Source organism: Taurulus bubalis (genome assembly GCF_910589615.1).
Source record: "Taurulus bubalis genome assembly, chromosome: 8".
Classification (NCBI taxonomy): Eukaryota; Metazoa; Chordata; class Actinopteri; order Perciformes; family Cottidae; genus Taurulus; species Taurulus bubalis.
The window spans coordinates 19,665,839-19,686,745 of record NC_136596.1 but is presented as its reverse complement, the minus strand read 5'-3'; the positions used below and the strand labels follow the sequence as shown (position 1 = coordinate 19,686,745).

Genomic DNA, 20,907 nt, shown 5'->3' with positions numbered 1-20,907 from the left:
TTTGGAGTAACAACTCCTGGACTAGAAACACATTTGTCTTCCTTAAGATGCTGAGAGTCTCTCGTGCAGGCCTCTTGGAATGTAAAACTCCTACAGAGTTTAATCAAATCTGGTCTGTCCGTAATCCCACAACAACAATATCTGCAGCCAGGAGTGTACAAAGGTGTGTGGGTAGTTTATGAAAGATCAAACCCATTAACGCGAACATACTTTCACCATGAGTCTTTTTTTGTTGGAGAATGTCTTCTCTTCATATTGTTTTCTCTTTCCACCATGTTTGTAGGTGGAGTTGGATCAAGAGAAGGGGCTGGAGATGAGAAAGTGGGTTCTGTCAGGAATCTTGGCCAGTGAGGAGATCTATCTCGGCCACCTGGAGGCACTGCTGATAGTATGTGAAACTTATAACACACACACACACTCACACACACACACAATACTTTTTTTGGTTGACCTTTAGTGTAGACAAAAATATTATTAATATAAGCTTACAGCATTAAAAAAAAACTAGTGATATTGCATCTTTCATTGTTTTTTTATTTAATCGCTTGAGTATTGTATGTATTCCTTTTTTGGTATTATTATAACATTTGATAGAAGAAATAACACCTTATCCACTAACAAATTAATAAGTGATCAAAACAAACCTTTTGCTCAGTTTAATACACCCAGGGGATTTGGAGCCACAGCGTGGGTCTGGTAGATGTAGCTTGTAAGCTAACGTTAGTAGCAAAGCTTATGTAAATATTGCTGTGTATCTGACATTACTGAGTCAGTTGGGGAGACTATCTAACTTTGAAAGAACAAATAACATGTTCTTCCTCTTGCAAATAAACAGATGAAGTCATAGGTGATAAAAACCCTGCCTTGCTCAAGTTAATACACTAAGGCTACAGCAATACTTGTAATACTACAATACTATTGTGAGCTAATATTTTCAAACCTTTGACAACAAAGTTAACGTTATTGCTTATTAACTGACATCACTGAGTTTGTGAACTATCTAACTTTTGAAATAAGAAATAACCCGTTCTTCCTCTGACGAATGAAAACTAAATGTACAATTAATAAAAACACACCCTTGATAATTCTGTGTAACTGACATTACTGAGTCAGAAACTATCTGACCTCAGGCAAAACAAATAACACATTTTTCTTATAAATGAAAAGATTAATTAGAAACACACCCTAGCTTAATTTAATACACTATTGCTTATGTAAGCTAACGTTAAGCTAATGTTAGCTAACTATTTTGTCGCTATTGCCTCACTGCTATTGCCTCTCTGCTATTGCTCCAGTGTGTTACACTGCACTTTTATTTACTTTGCCACTTGTGGTTACATTGGCCAGTGGAGTTAAAGCTTAGCTTTAACTTGTAACATACAAAAACAAATATTGTTCTCTTCTTTTTTATGATTGGGGTAATGCAATAAGGCTTGTTTTAGCAGATCTCCTAAAATCTAAATGTGTCTTTTAACCCTTGGTGTGTTCGTGGAAAAATCTTCTTTCTACAAAGATTTTTTTTATTGTGCTATTATTTCCTCTCACTGGCATATACTTTCTGTTGAAGATGAGCCTGACATTCATCATTTGGTTATTGTTTCATACAGTACATTCAGTAACTGTTTCCTACATTTGGACTGTGACTATGTTTCCAGCCCATGAAGCCACTGAGAGCTGCAGCCACAACATCGCAACCAATGCTGACCATCCAGCAGATAGAGACCATCTTCTTCAAAGTGCCAGAGCTTCATGAGATCCACAAGGACTTCTATGACGCTCTGCTGCCTCGAGTCCAGGACTGGGGCCATCAGCAGTGTGTGGGCGACCTCTTCCAGAAACTGGTATGGTGATGATATATTGGTTAGCTTCAACCCAGGGAACAAATATGTTTAACTTGAATAAGTGCGTAATCATCAGTCAGTCAGTAATCATTGATGGTGGAAATCCATGTATATTGTGTAAATTATATTAACATACTCATTAACATGACAAATATAATTTAAGATGTGTTATGGTTGAAGGAAAAACATGTTATGATAGTGTTTCAGAGCCAAAGCAACAAAAACAGTTTTTTCAACTACTTTTGACCTAAATTAAATGCAGCAGTGAATTGTTGCAAACGTAAAGTAAACAAGGAAGTCTGAGAGCAGTGGTGTGCAAAGTGTCTGATGGGCTGATATGAGTGAAATGTTGTGATAGTTGTTAGATTTGAAACACTTTGAATAGTTGTTTAACTGCAGTATGAGTGCGTAGTTACCACACACGGTTAATTACAGTATGGCAATCACTTCAGCTGATTCACACCCTCCTTTGTATCAAATAACATGAAACCGCACAGCATCAAACTGTATGTTGGATTTTGATCAAACAGACCACCATTCGTCTAGTCAGTAACTTTCAGAAACTAATTATAGCACGCTTTAAATGTCAAGCCTTGATCATTAATGATGGTTAAAAGAGGGGAGACTTCCAGGGGGGGAAAGGTGGGAGTATTTGGCTGTTACTAAAGCTCAAACAATCTTGCAGTGCACATGTGAGTAGACTGACTGGAGTCATCCCCCGGCCAGATAAAAGCCTTGCCTCACCACATTATTGGCAGTAAAGGAGAACAAAACGTTCTATAAGAGGTCGCTGAATAAGAACTTACTCTGTGTTTGCTGTTGGATAAAAAAGATGATAAATATTTATGGATTGAACATTGAATCACACTCCTTCACATTAATTCCTCCTGTAATACTGTTACGCCAACTCATGCCTGAGCACAGCATACAGTGACATTGCTAAGTACCCAGTGGCAGTCACATAGTAAAATCTACCTTCAGGATGAATCTAATCTGTGCTCTACTCTTGCCTTGTAGGCGAGCCAGCTTGGAGTTTACCGGGCCTTTGTGGATAACTATAAGGTTGCTGTGGAGACGGCGGACAAATGCTGCCAGGCAAACGCTCAGTTTGCAGAGATATCTGAGGTATGTAATCACGCTACGCGCAGCGGGCAAGTATTTGATGTTGCACAGCTGCCCGAGACAAGTGATGACAGGGCAGTTTTCAGCTGTCCTCACAGGCTAAATGCCACGCAGCTCTTAACAGCGGCGCTGATTGTTTTAATTGCACCGTGGGGCAGTGATTTAATGAGGGTATTTCTTCTCACCATTCCCTCCGGTGTTATCTTCCTGCCAGAATCTCAAGGTCAAAAGCACAAAGGACTGCAAAGACCAGTCGGCTAAAAATTCACTGGAAAGTGAGTACTGATTAAATTGAATGGCCAGCCAGCCTCCACATTAATCAATAATGCTATAAGTAGTTGAGCTGTGACTAGGTCTGTTGAACTGACTCTGCCTCCTCCACAGCGCTTCTTTACAAACCTGTGGACAGAGTGACGCGCAGCACACTCGTTCTGCATGTAAGTCGATCTGCCAAACACAAATCTGGCGCAACATCTTGTCTGCCTGAAGAGAGTTTGGGGGATTGAATTTGCCATCATTTGTTTTTCTATTCTAGGACCTCCTGAAGCACACGCCCTCCAGCCACCCGGACTATCCACTGCTACAGGACGCCCTGCGCATCTCTCAGAACTTCCTGTCCAGTATAAATGAAGAGATCACCCCGCGTAGACAGTCCATGACAGTTAAGAAGGGAGAGGTCAGTATGGAGCGCTGAGTCACTTCATCATCTCAGCGTTATGCTAATGATTATGACTGCAGAAGGATACATAAATCCTCTTTTCAAATAAATGTGCTCAAGCCCCCAGAATCCCAAATACAGATCGAATCGGTTGTTGGTAGATAAATCAAAATTCCATCAATTATTTTTGATAGAATGTAGCCCACGTTGTTGTAGTTAATATGCACTAAGGACTTGAGTAGAGAAGGAGAAATTAAGAGCTACAGCTTGTTCCTATGCTGAGCACTTGTTCCTCTTGCCAAGGAGAAAGTGAGTGGTTTGAATGTTGTGGTGTCACAGTGACGAGTCCTGGCATGACAGAATTGGCTCCCTGGGCCACTCCTGCTTTTACTGTATCTGGTTTTATATTTGTCCAGTATATTCTTCACTAATTTAGTGCTTACTCTCAGGCACAACATTATTTAGTTGTACAGCATTAGGGAGAACCTAGCTTGCTTCCTAACTATTTTACTAAATATTCAATATGCAAAATGATTAAAAAAAACTTTACTAATTTGAGCTAAATGCTGACGTCTTTATACTCACATGCTCACTGTGACAATGCTAACATGCTGATGTTTAGCAGTTATGATGTTTACCATGATCGCCATCGCAGCTTAGTGTGTTAGCATGCTAACATTTGATATTTAAAACTAAACGCAAAGTACAGCTGAGGCTGGTTAAAATGTAATGGCAATCCATCCAATAGTTGTTGAGGTATTTCAGTCTTGACCAAAGTGGCGGACCAACTGACAGATTGACACAGCCATCCATAGAGCCATGCCACTAGTGTACATGTTATGAGATTATATGTCACTAAAGTTCTAGATTGGCACTTGATTGTATTGATTTAAGGTCTACATTTTGTCTCTTACTTGATTTTACTCGTTGAAACAGGAGTATTGAGGAATTTAGGATCATATCTGCCATGACATGAATTTCTGTCACGTCTTGTCTGTTGACAGTAAAAAGCTCTGAGTACGCGGTGTCTAGAAGCTGCAATGAAACCAGATTGTGAGTCAGGTTGTTGCTGACTCATCTCAGCATGTCTGCTTTAGTTGTGAAGGAAGTCAACAATAGAGGAAGCACGTGACATTGCCCTGCAAACACTGGAGGCAAGAGGGTCTCCGTGTCGCAAACCAGGAAAACCTGTCGATTACTCCCATCCTCCCCTGCCAACTCTGCTTCCCAGAAATGACCTGCAGCACTCCTTGTCAATTTAACTGTCTAACCAGCCTTTTTGCTCTGGGTGTGTACCGGCCTAACCATGCTTCCTGACGCCATTCCTTCCCCCCGCTCTGATTCAGATGACCTGAATGAGAACTTCCTCTGTTTTTTCTGGGAATTGGCCCGGCCCACCTGGGTGGGATATTAAATCAAAGAAAGTTCTTGGGAACATTCTTTTGTATATAGTTGAGGAAGTCTGAAGTCCCAGAAGGAGATTGACAGATAACAAGCCAGCACGTGACAGTTCAGTCACAGAAATAGGATTTGTTGGGATCAGCTGTCAACCGACTTTGCACCAATTGTTGATCTTTTACAGCGTAATTACGAGCTTGTTTAGCGCCACCTCTTGTGCGTGCCTTGCTGCTCCACGCCTCATTATAGTGCACAATAAAAACAGAAGCTGATTATATTGCCAGAGGGAGTGAGCACTATGCAGTAACAGTTTTTCCATTGGATTATTGACTATGTGTGGTTGTGTTTGTGTCACAACATAATAAGCGGATGTCCTCTTGTCTTTGAAACAAGGACAGTGCTTAACATGTTTGAGGGGCATCCAAAGGGGCCTGTAACCGGCCTGCACTGAACTGGAGTGTCCCGAAAACAGAATGGGAAAGCAATGCTGCAGTGATTTCCTTGTTTTTGTCAAACTGTTGTTGGTGTGGGATGGTTAAGTCTCACATGGGCAGTGTCATTGTAAACATCCTCAGCACAGAGGTCAAAAGGCTGAGGGGGGATTTAGATGCACGCTGCTGCAGGAAGAGCTCATGTCATCACGTTTCTAACATAGGCTGGACGAATCACAGAGGATGCTGCTGGTGGTTGAAGAAACATGCTGCATGCACTTACCGCCTTGTTTTGGACATGTCACAAATGATTTATTGCTTTGGTTATTGTGTTTACTTCCGGCATGAGGTTTGGTAGCATTCATCCAACAGCAATTACGTGTAGAGTAATTATAAGCATGTACAACCAATCAGCACAAAATAATAGTTTGAGAACCCCAAATTGAAGCACTTTAAACTAAGAGTCAATATAAACCTTAAATTAGATACTGTACTCTTAGCAGTTCTTAGTATTGCAGCTTTTGGTGCAGTAAAATAGTGCCTTAATTCTCACTCGCAGTTAAAAATGCTTAATCATTTAGATTATTCGGGGTGTATTTGAGACAAATGAGAGGGACTATGAGTGTGTTGACGTAAATGATCTTCTCCTGTTTGTAGAACCGTCAGCTGTTGAGGGATCGCTTCATGGTGGAGCTGGTCGAAGGTTCCAGGAAACTCCGTCACGTCTTCCTCTTCACTGACCTGCTGCTCTGCACCAAGCTGAAGAAACAGGCTGCAGGGTGAGTCTGGGTCGGCGAGGTTGGGTGGCCTGGAAGAGCCACTGGCTAAAAAAATCCCGGTTAGGGAGTGAGAGTCACTCCGCCCAGACATTAAACTTGTTAAAGTAAATTTTGCTTTGCTGGAAATAGAACAGTTTCATTATGACCAACCAGCGGTTGCAGTTGGAGATAAACGTTATAATTTCAACAGTTTTCAAGCTTGTGGCTATTCGTACGGTTGGTTTCACGCTGCTTAAAAAAACATTCTGGTGAAAGAGCAGGGCAGCATGACAATTACTGGGTGAAGAAAAAAAATGACGTCGTTATACACACATTTTGTGCTCCCACAGAAAAGGGCAACAGTATGACTGTAAGTGGCACATCCCACTGGCTGACCTGACTTTCCAGACCATTGAGGACTGTGAGTCCACCCCCATCCCGCTGGTCCAGGATGAGGAGATTGACTCCTTGAAGATCAAAATCTCCCAAATCAAGAACGAGATCCAAAGAGAGAAGGTGAGGATACACCGCTATTAAATACACCGACAGAAACGCAAGCCTCAAAATACAAGGAAATGTGTAGTTTATGATACATTGGTTTATTAGTGACGTGAAGTAACTGCACTGTAGAAACACCACAACAATGACAGCTTTGTAGACACAACTAAAATACAATGAGGGACTTATTAGCACATGTGAATAGAACAAATGTCTAGACGGCATGCCCTGCATCACATTAAACCTGGTACTGTTAATCTGTAGAGAACCACCAAAGGGCCCAAGGCGATCGAGCGACTGAGGAAGAAGCTATCGGAACAGGAGTCTCTGCTGCTTCTCATGTCGCCCAACATGGCGTTCAGAGTGGCCAACCGAAACGGCAAGGTGAGTCAGGCGTCCCAAAGAAGGTTCCTTTTATAAAAATCATGCTAAATATAATTTTGAATATCTTGCACAGTCAATAAACAACTTCTTCACATGGTTTATGCTGCCCCCTGCTGGTAACAAGTGTGCCATTACAGCATGAGAGTGCAATAACATACAATGAAATATCATTTATCATCCCTTTTATTTCTTTCAGGGTTTCACGTTCCTCATCTCTTCTGATTATGAACGTGCCGAGTGGAGGGAGCTCGTCCGCGAGCAGCAGAAGAAGTGTGAGTTAACATTTGCACTTTCTACAAGAGGCAGTAGAGTATTATTATAACAGTTGTAATATTAAATTGGTGTGACTTGCATTCCCCTTGACTGTCTCCCGCAGGCTTTAAAAGCTCCTCTCTGACCTCTCTGGAGCTGCAGATGCTAACTAACTCATGTGTCAAACTGCAAACTGTTCACACGATTCCAATGACCATGAATAAGGAAGGTAAGGTTCACAATGCATTGTATTTTTAGGATTTAATATACGTTTTAATATATGTACCTAGTTTTGGATATATATTTTTAACCAGCATGATCTGAACGCTACTCTCCGCAGATGATGAATCTTCTGGTTTGTACGGCTTCCTAAATGTCATCGTCCACTCCGCATCAGGCCTGAAACACAGCTTAAGTAAGTTGGTTATTCTCCTGTTTTTGACGAGGAGTCATCTCACTGATAATTCTAGAGGTTGCATGCAGTGTCTCATCATCCTCTGTGTCATCTGCTTTACCCACTGCCCCACCCTCTCCTCTCTCTGCGGCTGTCAGCTGGGTGGGCAGCTGCATTTGAACAAGTGGGATTGGCCAGGAACACTGTGTACAAGCAGCCTCAAATATGTCTCAAATCACTGTCTGCTTAAACATTTTGGCTCTCTGACACAAAAGGTAGTCAGGTAACAGTCAGTCGCATGTTACAATAAGAGGGGATTCCACTCTTTTGCTGTTTCTTCAGACAGTAACTGTAATGACACCAGACAGAGAGTAGATTCATGTGCAGCTTTTGTTTTTAGTTTAATTTTGATTCAGCCATTCAAACTACTTCTGCTTGTGCCCACTAGACCTTTACTGCTCTTTGGAGGTGGATTCCTTCGGCTACTTTGTCAACAAAGCCAAAACACGCGTGTACAGAGACTCTACAGAGCCCAACTGGAACGAGGTGAGAGTGATGAGTGAGCTCCACCTTCTGTATCCACTGCTGTGTAAATCAAGCATCTCAGTTTTGAACAAGGCCGTGGAGGCTCAGAAACACTGTTCGGTGGATAGAATAAAAGTACATCGTTGTGCACTGGGCTGAAACCTTGATTAACATGTTTTTGCTCTGTGTCTGTTCAAGGAGTTTGAGATTGAACTGGAGGGCTCTCAAACGTTGAGGCTGCTCTGCTATGAGAAGTGCTGCAACAAAACCAAGCAGAGCAAAGAGGATGGAGAGATCGCAGACAAGATCATGGCCAAAGGACAATTAAAGGTACGGACAAATTGGGGTAGACCTGGGTCAGATTGTGTTTTGGGGAAATACCTGAGAGGACCAGATGGGTTTGGGTTACCACACTTCTCTTAGCCTGACCAGTTTTAGATTTTTAAGGTCCAGTCAAATATCAATAACGAGTTAAATAAATACTATAAACATATACTGTCCATTTTTTTATATCAGAACATAATCAAACATTTTAGTGAGTATTTTTGTATAGTCGTTTACAAAAAAATATACATTTTACACAGTAAACTTGTCAGTGGTTTCTTGTTGAAAAACAACTTGTGCACTACCTCAGACACACCATATTTGTAGCTTTATATTTGATAATAAAAAGTGTATTTCCAAAAATGCTGGACTATTTATTTTAGTGCCAGTCACAGACAAGTAAGGTACAATAACTTGCAATGTCTGTCTGGCATTCTGTTATACAACAGTGGAAAAATGAACAAAAAATCTATATTTACAGACTCGGTATGAACACAAATCTATACAGTTCCACCCACATGTTTAGGAAAAACAATCATTGCCTATGTGGAGTGAACTTGCTCACTCTATTGATTCTAGTGGTAACGTATTTGCACAGTTGACCACAACAGCTTTTTTTGGGTCTAATTCTGCCCTGGGAGACCCTTTGCTGATGAAAAAGAAGTGAGTCATTAGATTCCCAGTAAGTCACTTCAGCTTGACCCCTGCTAGGGTGTTGTGACAGAGGGCGGATTAGTCTTGGGTTGACCAAATGTTGCCATTGGCACGGCTCCAGAGTACGACAGAGAGCGAGAGAGAGACAGAGCGCTCTTTGATCAGCCAGTGAAGGGATTTCCCTGCTGCACAGTTTGGTCAAAACTCTGTTGAGTTCAGCCAGATACTTGCTATGTTATTCCGGAGCCAACAGCCTGGAGAAAGGACACCTGTCAGGTATTTAAATCACTTTCATGACCTGTTGTGTCATGTTGGCGTCTACATCTATGGTGTGGAGCCGAAACTTGACAATATGACACAACAGATTAGTATTACAATTAAATTATTAATAACCCCATTTGCACCAAAACATGACACAATATATATATATAGTTATTTTCCTTTTGTATGTATTTTATATATATATATATATATATATATATATATATATATATATATATATATATATATATATAGATAGTAATAAAATAATACAAACAAAAGGAAAAGAACAATTTAAATAAATAGAAAATAAAAATTATATATCATATAATACTGATTAACCAGTATTACCATTTTTACCATTTCATATCCATGAGAATTACATTGTATTATCTGAGGCAGGACATCATTAAGACCTGCTCTTGGAAAAAAGAAAAGATGGCCAGTCATAGAAAGAAGAGCCTCTGAGAAAACAGGTCATTTAAGGGCTGTATGATGGGTTTTGTCACAATATATTGTTTCAGATATGCGCGAGATGAGTCTGATGTGTAAAGTCACTAAGTCCGTTATTGGCCAGAGAAGATCCTGTTTAGGATACCTGGGACGCTATATTACCATCCTGCACTCATGACAGCATCAGGCGTGAGCATGTTGGCAATGAGGGGAGGAGGGGATTCTCATGAGTTAATCCCCCAAATCCATCAGGGAAGTACAGCCACACACGGGCGAGCGTGGACGGCAGGCTGCGTGGCTTTGTTCCTTTCTGACTCCCAGTGCAATGAAAGGATTTGGAGTATAACAACACCAAGACGTGAAGAGGACAGAAAGTTTTGTGAAGATTCCGCTGGTCTGCATCAAGGAGGATCATCAAAACTTCTTCGAAGCAATGTGATCAGGGGCTGGTTGTTCAGGAAACAAGGACCTGCTGCTTTTTTAGGGACGCGGTTGAGATAATAGCGCTATCTGTGGATCAGCTGGTTTCTTTGTTTGTTTGCCATTAGTGATTAGTAACATTTTAGAGTTAAGAAAGGCTCATGCCAGAAAGAATGAGTGACAGTAATCCTAAAGAGGAGGAGAGTTTGGATCAGGTCAGCGGCGGACTAGAGGAAGTAGGAGACGTGGCTCAAAGGAAATCCCTGGGTACGGGGAACCGTCTGTGGGACCGAGTTCGCAGTAGTCTGATCAGACCGAAGGTAAAGAAATGGAAAGTGAGCTGTGAACAAACCTACTTGGGAGGTTGTTGTGAACGGTGCCTCAGGAACCTACATTTACGGACAAACCTGTTTTCGCTTTCTCTCATTTTCTGGTGACATTTAATATAATTGTATTATTATTTAAAGTGTACACTGTGTTGTATTTCTGTTTGGATTCATCCCTTTTGGGTTTTAGAAAGCCATCATTGGTGCCGCTTGTGATTATTTTTATTTAAGGTATTGCGTAAGAATATAGTTTTTCACTGAACAAAGGATTATCTGAATGGGTTTCTTGGTTGTAAAACATCTGCCATCTTGGAAAGGCACAGTGCTTAGCAGCCGGACATGATGTTATTACATTACTCATGCCTGATCACTGTACATACATGCTATCAGATTAGTATTAGTCAGACGACTAAAATAGATCACTGACACTACCTGGCCTTTATGGAGTTTATGCTTATGTAAGGCTGAGTAAGGTCATTGCGCAGGAAGTACTCGTATCACCTGGCACAGCATTTCCCGTTTTTAAATCTGAAAAGAATTTGATTCTGGATAGCTAGATAGATGTATACTTTATTCATCCCCAAGGGGAAATGTGTTTGTCACAGTAGCAGGCAAAGTTACGTAGAACAAATATCAGGAATGAAAATACTCAATATATACAACAAAAATCAAAATATACAACACATTAGCAAGGTGTATTCATTTAAGAAATGAAACAATAAAGAAGTGCAAAAATACAAAGTATATGCAGTGTATATAAGTATGTACAGTGACTAACAAACAACAAAAGCGGAAGTGAAATTTGAAATCCATTTTTTTTTTTCAGCTGGATCCTCAGACATTGCAAAATAAAGACTGGCAGAGGGCAGTCATCGCCATGAATGGGGTACATTTTTTCTTCTTCTGCAACCCAGTAAAATCAGAAAGGTTAAGGGAAAGCTAAATGATGACATTTAGCATCTGATTCTCCATTTCTGCATCACTTTCCTCTTCCTTTCCAACTTCATGCCATGGTTGTCTAAACTCTGACTGGTTTCCTAACATGTTTCAGATTGAAGTGAAGCTTTCAATGAAGTTCACCGGCAGAGAGTTCAGTTTAAAGCGAATGCCTTCACGGAAACAGTCCGGCGTCTTTGGAGTCAAGATCAACGTAGTAACGAAGTGAGTTGGTGTGTGTGTGTGTGTGTGTGTGTGTGTGTGTGTGTGTGTGTGTGTGTGTGTGTGAGATCCCCATATTATTTCATGCAACCCTTAACTCATGAGTCAACATACTATATGTGCTCCTTTTTACAATATATTTAGTTATTTTAGTTTTTGTGTCAGATTTTTGATTTGTCAATGAATTAAAATAGAAACCTGGTCTACTGAGAGGGAAGAGCGTAAAGGAAGTGTGGTCTTTTGAGAAGAACTAGTCCTCGCTATCCTCCATGTGGTGACGTGGTACTTATTTCAACCACGGTCTCTTGTGTTTCCAGCATTCACACGATCTGTTAATAACCTGTTTGTGTGTGACCATGTCCTCACCAGGCGAGAGCGCTCCAAGGTTCCCCTCATTGTGAGACAGTGTGTGGAGGAGATTGAGCGACGAGGGATGGACGAGGTGGGAATCTACAGAGTGTCAGGAGTCGCAACTGACATCCAGGCACTGAAGGCGGCCTTCGATTCAAGTGAGTTCAGTTGGATTTCTTGTGTGATGAGTGTTTTTCAAAGTTCACTGTGCGGCTTGTATTCTTCGGTATTGCGTGACTGTTGTGTCATCTGCGCCCGCAGACAACAGAGACGTGTCTGTCATGATGAGGGAGATGGACGTGAACGCCATCGCCGGAACACTGAAGCTGTATTTCCGCGAGCTGCCGGAGCCTCTTTTCACTGACGACTTGTACCCCAACTTTGCCGGAGGCATCGGTCAGTCGCCACTTCTTTATTCTGGCATAATGTTATGGCGATCAGGAAGGCGTATTTTTCAGTTTTGTATGCTTTCGCCCTGCAGCTCTCTCTGACTGTGTGGCTAAGGAGAGCTGCATGCTCAACCTGCTGCTGTCTCTGCCAGAGCCCAATCTGGTGACCTTCCTCTTCTTGCTCGACCACCTTAAAAGGTAAAAGCCCTCACAAATATTCCATTATTTAAGATATCGCACATCAGTGTGTGTCAGTCTGTATGTCTGTTACCCTCACCTTAGAAAAAAGTTACTTATTTTATCCGAATTTAACAGTGATGAGGTCTGTTGTAGTTGATAGAGTTTTCAGCAGTGATGAAATAAATACGTAGTGTTTGGGTTTAGTGTCTATAGGTAGAACGCGATTGGTTGTAGCAGTTATAAAGAGTAACTGCTAACCAATAGTATTGGGTGGTTGTGGGGAAAACAATTCTGGTGATCCATTTTCTAAGTCTGATCTAAATTGAAATTCTCTCCTGTAAAAAAAGTTTTGCTCGGATTCTTTTTCTAAAGTTTTGGCAGTCGATCTATTTTTCTGTCAGGAGTGTTTGTTTTTGTAATACTTATTCTGGACCACAAGAGGCCAAAGTGCAATAATGTTCATATCTGTTTTTTGATGAAAAATAAATAAATGAGGAACTAAAATAAATGATTTGGGCAAACCCTCTTTCTTGAGTTCTTAAGTCATAAACATGGGAGAGAAAACACTAAAGATCAGACATATAAAATGGATTACCATCCTTTTCCTCACTCTCTTCTCAGGGCGTCCATGTACTGTAGATGTATTAAAGCAAATCTTCGAAAAGATTCAATATTACAGTCTTCCTATTAGAATTCACACTTGCACCACTTAATACATACAACCAAAGCGGATTTAGTCTGACATGACCAGAAGATTATGTTCAAACTTTAGATAAGTTAGATAACAGTTCACAATTTCTTTTCTTCCAGGGTGACTGAAAATGAGAGCATCAACAAGATGTCTTTGCACAATCTGGCCACAGTCTTTGGCCCCACTTTGCTGCGGCCTTCTGAAAAAGACAGCAAGATCTCAAACAGCTCACAGCCGATCTCCATGAACGACAGCTGGTCTCTAGAGGTCATGGCTCAGGTAAAAACTGCCGTTGGGATATTGATAAGTGAAACAGCGACATCTAAGCTGTGGGTCTGATCGCTTTTTCTTTGTCCGTAGGTGCAAGTCCTTCTCTACTTCCTTCAGCTGGAGAGCATTCCTACCCCCGACAGCAAACGTCAAAGCCTTCTCTTCTCCACTGAAGTATAACAGGAACATTATGCACTTCTGTGTAAAAGTTTGGTTCAGAGAATGTCTGCTGCTCAATGAGCTGGACGCTGCTGAGCAGCCACGGCTGGCTGGTTTACTCTGAGGATGCTTATTTTAGCCACTAGGTAGAGCCATCAACACGCTGCGAACTAGAAACAGCCACCATGACCAAAGCCATTTTCTTTAGGAGATGTGATGACGGAGCCCGTGTGTTCTGTTTACCTACAAGCTCGCCTGCTGTGTCAGTAAAAGACATGATGTATGTACAAAATATATCAATCCTTTTTTAATTTAATTTAAATTTCAAGAGGCGTTATTTACTGTACTTAGATATTTTTCCACTGCCCTGTTCTGTCACTGTGCACATTAGCTCCATATTCACAGAGGAGGGTTTCTGCTGTAGTTAAATATTGTAAGATGTATTTCTGTGGATGGACGATGGATGAATGATCGGATGAATGGACATATATTTTTCATGTCTATACATGTTTGTTTTTTCCCTGAAATGTTTGACTTGGTTGAAAGCTCACCTGTGCCAATGTTTCCCTGCTGATGGCCAATAGAACTTTTCAGTTAAATGTTTACACGCACTCTTAATTTTGTACAGAATTTAAAAGGCTGAAAACTGTAGTTGACACACAGCAACATGCAGGCGTGTTGACCAAAGCATCTAAAGTGTGTTGGAGTCTGTGCTATATTGTTTGTAGAGTGACCGTTTTCAGTTCACAGGTTCTTCTTGTGGTGCCCAAACCAACTTTTCTGTAGATATGAGTGATTTCTTTTGGAAGTAAAAGGTCAATCATTCCAGGAAAAGGCCTGATCTACGGAGTGCATACTGTGCTTTGTATCAGTTAAATTTCACATTTGTCTTTTGTCCATATTTCATTTTTTGTGTCCACGTTGTTTATTTTTCTCATTTGATTTATTCTGTGGATGTATATGTGTTGCTTCCGGCATTCCTTCTCTGAACTCTACCTATAAAGGACAAAACCACACTGCTGTAGGAATGAGAGCACCCAGAGATTATCTCAAATACCAAATGTTCCCTAGTAGGGCCCTTGAAGCACAGTGATTCACTCTTGTCTTCTGGCTTATTAATAGATTTATCATCCACATACCTGGTATTACTTATTGAAAATACACTGTTCTTGCATTAATGTTTTTTTTTCAAATCACTACAAGTATTCAAACACTTGTGAGCACAAATAACCATGAAGGCTTGTGATTTAAGTAAAATAAGCAATAACTATTAGATTCTTAGGATGAGACTAGTGGGTTTTGTGTGTTGATTTATGTAAATAAAAACTTGGCAACATTATTCTTGCAATGTCTACTTCCTTAGCATGAGATAAAACATACTCTGATTTTAAATTTGTATCTCTGATACTGTCTTTATGTAATTATGTATAACTCATACTGCACTGTTGGTGAATTCTACCTGAGATGTCAAGCAAGTTGTGACGAGCCTGTAAATTAAAAACGCATTTACTGTGTCTGGGCTTTGGTGCTCCAGGATTCCTGGGCTTGTGTGCTCTCTGCACGGCCTGTTTAATCCAGACATTTCAAATAATGTAACAGTAAAGTAAAGGTATACTTTCAACTTGTTATCATTGAGCAACCACCCAAAAAAAGTTTTAACAGAAGAAAAACGTGATTTATGCATATGCCCACAAATCTTAATAGTCTTTTAACATTCAAGGTGTTTGATATTTTAGAGGTATTGTGAGGCTTTATCCCAACGCTAGAAGGGATAATCCTCAGATACCACTGGTTAGGTATGTGGAGTAACTGGGGACAATACGTGCCCACCGACTCCACTCTGAAGGAGTGAAGCTGCAGTGGACTTGGTTGAGGAGAGGCGCTGCAGACGTTTGGCCCAGCGCCGGGAGTAGTTTGGTAAAGCCTAATAAACGACTGGTTGGACACTGAGACGTCCCGGAGGCAGTAAAGTGCCCCCCCACCTACGGAGGGTGATGCTGAGATGATGCAACAGAGGAGGGGGAGAGAGGATCGCCCGGCTGCCAACAGAAAGAAACTGACACACCAAACCGATGCTGCCTGCCGTCTGAAGTTGGGAATAAGCGAACTGTTGGCGCCGGCAAATGAAGAGCTATCGGACGTTTATCAACGTATCGAAACAGAGAAATTAGGAGAACCTCAGGTTTGAATATTTTATCTTCTAACTGACAGAGCGCTGTCTTTTTACCGGCTGCGCTAACACCGTTAGCCCACCGATAGCATGAGCAACCGTAGCTTTACCGTTGCTTACTGACAGCTGAGGTGAATCAACTGACTGAAAATTAACGGTTTAACCGTAACGTTACGTCAGGTTGCGTTACCCTGGTCTCGAAGACTCTCTTTGTGTTAAATGGCGAACAATTGTTTTAATCACCATCAAACCAGATTTTTGGTCAGCTGTCAAGCTGGGAGAAATCAGCTGAATATACACGGACAACTATTTCACAATAAGTCGTAATGTGTTGACATTGTGTGTCGTGCCTCGACGTAAATGTGGTAAACACAGCTAGGAGCTTTCATTCACCCTGATTTAAAGGCGATTTACGTTTAACTGCAACAGTAGTATTTTGTATTATTGTTAAATGGTCACAAAGCTTTTGTTATTCTCGACAATGGTTTTAAATAAATTATGTGAAACATTTATAATTTGGCTACCTCAGTACTCTGCACATCTTGACAAGGCTTACGTTACCTAGAGCTAATATTTTAACATAAAGGGCTTTAGACCCATTGAATCTGTATAGTACATTGGAAGTATTTTTGGCTAGTACTATCTACAGTAAAAACAACATAGTACATCTACTATACTTTATATCATACATATTATACCTCTACTTTCACTCTCGGTATATTATCTTGCTCCATCTGAGTTTTGATATCATAAGTTCAGGGTCTTGAAAAGTGGTTAAAGGGTTGTGCTTACGTGTCTAGCGTTGTACTTTTGTTTTGAAGGCCTGTGGCCAAACAGGAAGTGAAATTACTGAAATTCCCTGCGTGCCTGACATAAAAGCTAACCAGCTAGCTGGGTTATCTCCTTGTTTTAAAGTTCATATTTTGTCTTTAACATGATTGAACCGGCTTATGCTCCCTCCATAAAGTGGCTCAGCGGTGTTTATCTCAACGTTGTGGTTCGTGGACGTATGTGCCTGTGTGGTTGAATGACACACTGGCTGGGCTAACGTTAGCCGTGTGGCTGCTAATGTAGGTGTAGCCCAGAACAATGTAATTGTGCCACCCCCCTGAGAAGAGTCAACAGTGACCTGATGTTGCAGCCTGTCAGTGCCTTGTGGCCTGGCCCAAAGGGCATACTGTTACAGAGCTGTGGCCTCTGTGAGTATCTAACTAAATCCCCCTCTCTCTCTCTCATGCTCACTTCATTTCAATCATCTCCCCTTTTTGACCACAGATGTTTCCCAACTTTCCTGGAAGTGGCTTAGGAAGAGCAATGTTTCACAGCTCACTCTTTAAATCAATGTCCTGGAAATCTGACTTATGAGATACTCCTTGGCTCTGCCTGATCATTGCTTTGCTTTTAGATAACATTTTGGGAGAAACTCTCCAGTCTTGGGAACTTTGCCCCCGCAGTGAGTATAAATATATAAATGTGTTTCCAGGACAACCTAATGGGTCAGGATCAAACCCATGCGCAGTTTGGTTAAATGTGTTAAAGTGGATTTAACTAGTTGCTTAGGCTGGACTACTCTAATGTTAATGAAGTGAACGGTGAATGGTAACTCACAACGCCACAGCTCAATACATTCTTTACCTATACAAATATTACTGTTTAGCTACGTCATAAAAAATGTCTTGTTTAATTGCATTCCAGGCTTGTGTATTAATAGTGAGGCATATTATTATATAATGAAATTCAAGGTTTGACAGTCTCTGCTCTGTCTCAGGCAGACTGGTGCCTGCTTGTCCTTGTGAACACAGTCACCCTTTTTAGTTTTTTTTTTTCACTGGAGACGCCACCACAGGAAACTGATGTTATGGCAAGGAAGTGCCTCCCCGCAGTTAAAGCACGAATAAGGAAGGCGCGCGGGGAAGGGGTATTAATGAGTTACTAGACCACTTCGACCCCCACCGCTTTCTCTTCCCAGACTTAACTCTGCAGTTTCTTCTGCGTCCTCCTTCTCATGCTTTGTTCAGCTGTCTGTGAAGAAACACGACACACACTTGTTCCTTTGGTCAGCCTTGGTTCAGATCCACTGCATTCACTAACTCTGAAATTGAATACTGTAGCTCCATTTAATTTGAATCAGGATAAGTGTTATTGGCTTCTGGCTTATCAAGGAGCAGCTTACATTCTGCAGCATAAAGAGCTACATGGCTAAATTGAGTCGAGGTGCATTGCACATGTAAATTCTGTTGACCACCTCTTCGCTCTCATATCATGGATAATGATGGGCTTTTAAAATATTGAATAGGCAAAATTATTAGATTAAACTTAATCCTATCCTTGTGGTTGTTGTAGATTCTGAATATCAGCACCGACAATCTTTTTCCCTCCTCAAAAGATTTATGCAGTTAGCTAATATTTAAGAAAATGTCTGCTGGTGGTAGAGAAACCTTTTCATTTCGGTGTTGTTTGTTAAATATTTTAGCTATATTTAAACAATAATGCACCATTATCTCAAGAACAGTCTTGTGGAGTCACCAAGGAAATCGTTTTTCAGCATCACAGAAACGGCATTGTTTCTGTGATTCATCACAGATGTTGGTGGAGTGAGGAAAACAACTCTTTTAGACTACATTTTCCAAATTGATACAAGTCAGTCTGACAGGCTGTATGAATACGTATTGTAGTTATTGTTTTAAACGTTTCTGAAGTGGTACACTCACACAAACCTTTGTGTTGTAGATTTGCAGAGTGAGAGAGTGAAAGAAAAGGCAGCTGCCTCTGCCCCATTTAGCTGCACTTTTGGTCCACAGCCTGCGCTCCCATGTCTATTCAGATCCAATGAAAAGAGATCTGCCTTTAGCTAGCTGCTCTCTGTCTCAGACATCTGCTTTGACACACATTCAGTTATTCAGAAAACTGGCTGCAGTAGTTGTTGAGTGTATGTCAGTACTCAAGGAAAACGCCCTGTCAAATGTATGTTTTATGAATAAATACATGAATATGCAGATGGTACAGAGTTAGGTGCGCAGATAAGGCTGGGAAGTATTATATAGAAGGTTCATAATATAGTCTGAAATAAGCCGAGTCCGATTGATTGTCCTGTAGCTTCAACTGGAGACGTTAGTCACTTGGTGGCATGTATGAGTTCAGCAGCTGCATTGGTGATGATACACATTTAGAATTTTCTTTGTTTCCTTGTACCCCTCAAATAAGTAAGAAGACATGCACAGCTTGACTGTAGAAGTGCTGGCAAGACAACAGAAGTTTCCCAGACATGCGTATATATAATTTAAGATGACCTGTCAACACACAAAGTCCAGGTCTGGGTAACATGTAGCAAGACCTGTTCAGACATGTGAAAACACATGTTTTCAAAGTATGGCCAAAATGTAAAGCTTCCAAATAAGGCAATGCCTGTGGCGATGTAGATTGTTCAAACTGAGGATTGTAACCCAACAAAAAAAACTGACTGGAGAAAGATGCATGGTTTTAATGGAGACTTTATATTGGTAATCATGAGTGGTCAAAGAGGTTGCAGATGTAAACACAAATTTGCCTCAAAGTATACTCTGAAAGTTGAGTTTGTGTCATAACCCTAAGCCTGCGGTATAGGTCTGTTTCAGTCACTAAAGTCTACCAGCTGAGACACATTAGTTGCCTTTTCCTCCCCATGAGGCAGTGAAGATTGTTTCTTTTGTTTGCTTGCAGCACTTTCTGAACTTACAATAACTGTCTGTGGTCTAATGGCATCTGACCTGTATTTGATGTCTTAAGAAGTAAGAACAGTAAGCGTGTTATTTTGAGTAAAGATTTCAGGTGCTGCAACTTGGAATTGTTTTATCTTTAAGTCCAATCAAACTCCTCTTAACTCTTCCTAAAGGCTCGGGCTGTGTGTGTCTTTGTCGTCTGGTCAAATCAATTAGGTGAAGCTAAGCACTTCTCAGCATCTGACAGAAATAATAAGCCTCATAAATATCATCTTGGCAGAAGAAAATGAATCGCAAGCAAGTATTCTCAAAGTGGACGATTCGGTGCAGGATGACAGATTTAAAGTAACATCCCTACCAAGAAAAAAGCAGCTGAAATCTATTAGTAAAGTATTTGTCTTTTCATAAAGTGCAGTTGTGGTTTAGTAGCAGGTTATTTTGGATTCTCTGGAATAATGAAAGGAGAGAAGGTTGACAATATATGTGAGCCATTGTGTGCAGATCACCCCCTGCTCACTGTAGCAGATCCTAAATATTGATTTATTTTTGCTGTCTGTATTTATGTAGTTAAGAGTCATGGAAACGTTTCAGTGTGTGTATTGTCTAAACATTTGTGCTCTTGGTACAATACATCGGTCAGCTTCTCACAGTCTTCTGTTTAAAGTCTGATTTACTGCAGATTTTTGATTATATATTTCCATATCGAAACAATAAACTTCTGCTCGGGAAAACAACAGACTGGGAGATAGATTGTTGCTGTGGTCCTATGCACAATAAATAACTTCTGCTCACTTTTTCCTTCTCAAGAGCCTTCAAGCAAAAGAGCTCCAAATCTGTGCTAAAGTACTTACTCTTTGTCTCCAGCTGTGTCCCAAATCACATTTCTTGCTATCGTGGCCTCAAGTCAAGTTCTCCTTAGACCAGGACGCAACAGGCGAACAATACCGAAAAAAGCTTTTGTTTGGTTCCAGCCAGTTTCACTGCCCTGTTCACTGCCGTTTATTGGCAAAAACTAAAAAATGCAACAGATAAATCCAACATAGTTTTAGGTGCTTCGTTTGAAATAGTTTGAGAGAATATTTTTGCCATTAATTCAAGCCACATTTTTGCAACAATGCACAAGGCAGCTCACCAGATTACGC

The 20,907-nt window shown here is 40.8% G+C and overlaps 1 protein-coding gene across 1 annotated transcript in view; it reads left to right on the top strand.

The window, feature by feature from the left end:
* The window catches only part of LOC306740365 (breakpoint cluster region protein), a gene marked incomplete at its 5' end in the record, with an annotated part of 28,878 nt that extends 13,655 nt beyond the window's left edge, over positions 1 to 15,223 (top strand). Inside the window, 21 exons of the mRNA XM_079222503.1 lie at positions 284 to 388; positions 1,656 to 1,841; positions 2,859 to 2,966; positions 3,178 to 3,238; positions 3,348 to 3,400; positions 3,499 to 3,639; positions 6,108 to 6,229; positions 6,559 to 6,724; positions 6,971 to 7,090; positions 7,287 to 7,362; positions 7,467 to 7,571; positions 7,683 to 7,757; positions 8,185 to 8,282; positions 8,460 to 8,591; positions 11,526 to 11,585; positions 11,751 to 11,860; positions 12,227 to 12,366; positions 12,470 to 12,604; positions 12,690 to 12,795; positions 13,588 to 13,747; positions 13,829 to 15,223. Coding sequence (XP_079078629.1) covers positions 284 to 388; positions 1,656 to 1,841; positions 2,859 to 2,966; positions 3,178 to 3,238; positions 3,348 to 3,400; positions 3,499 to 3,639; positions 6,108 to 6,229; positions 6,559 to 6,724; positions 6,971 to 7,090; positions 7,287 to 7,362; positions 7,467 to 7,571; positions 7,683 to 7,757; positions 8,185 to 8,282; positions 8,460 to 8,591; positions 11,526 to 11,585; positions 11,751 to 11,860; positions 12,227 to 12,366; positions 12,470 to 12,604; positions 12,690 to 12,795; positions 13,588 to 13,747; positions 13,829 to 13,918 — 2,349 coding nt within the window. The 3' untranslated portion in view covers positions 13,919 to 15,223. The remainder of the gene's footprint in view (positions 1 to 283; positions 389 to 1,655; positions 1,842 to 2,858; positions 2,967 to 3,177; positions 3,239 to 3,347; positions 3,401 to 3,498; positions 3,640 to 6,107; positions 6,230 to 6,558; positions 6,725 to 6,970; positions 7,091 to 7,286; positions 7,363 to 7,466; positions 7,572 to 7,682; positions 7,758 to 8,184; positions 8,283 to 8,459; positions 8,592 to 11,525; positions 11,586 to 11,750; positions 11,861 to 12,226; positions 12,367 to 12,469; positions 12,605 to 12,689; positions 12,796 to 13,587; positions 13,748 to 13,828) is intronic.
* Between the last annotated feature and the right edge of the window lie 5,684 nt (positions 15,224 to 20,907).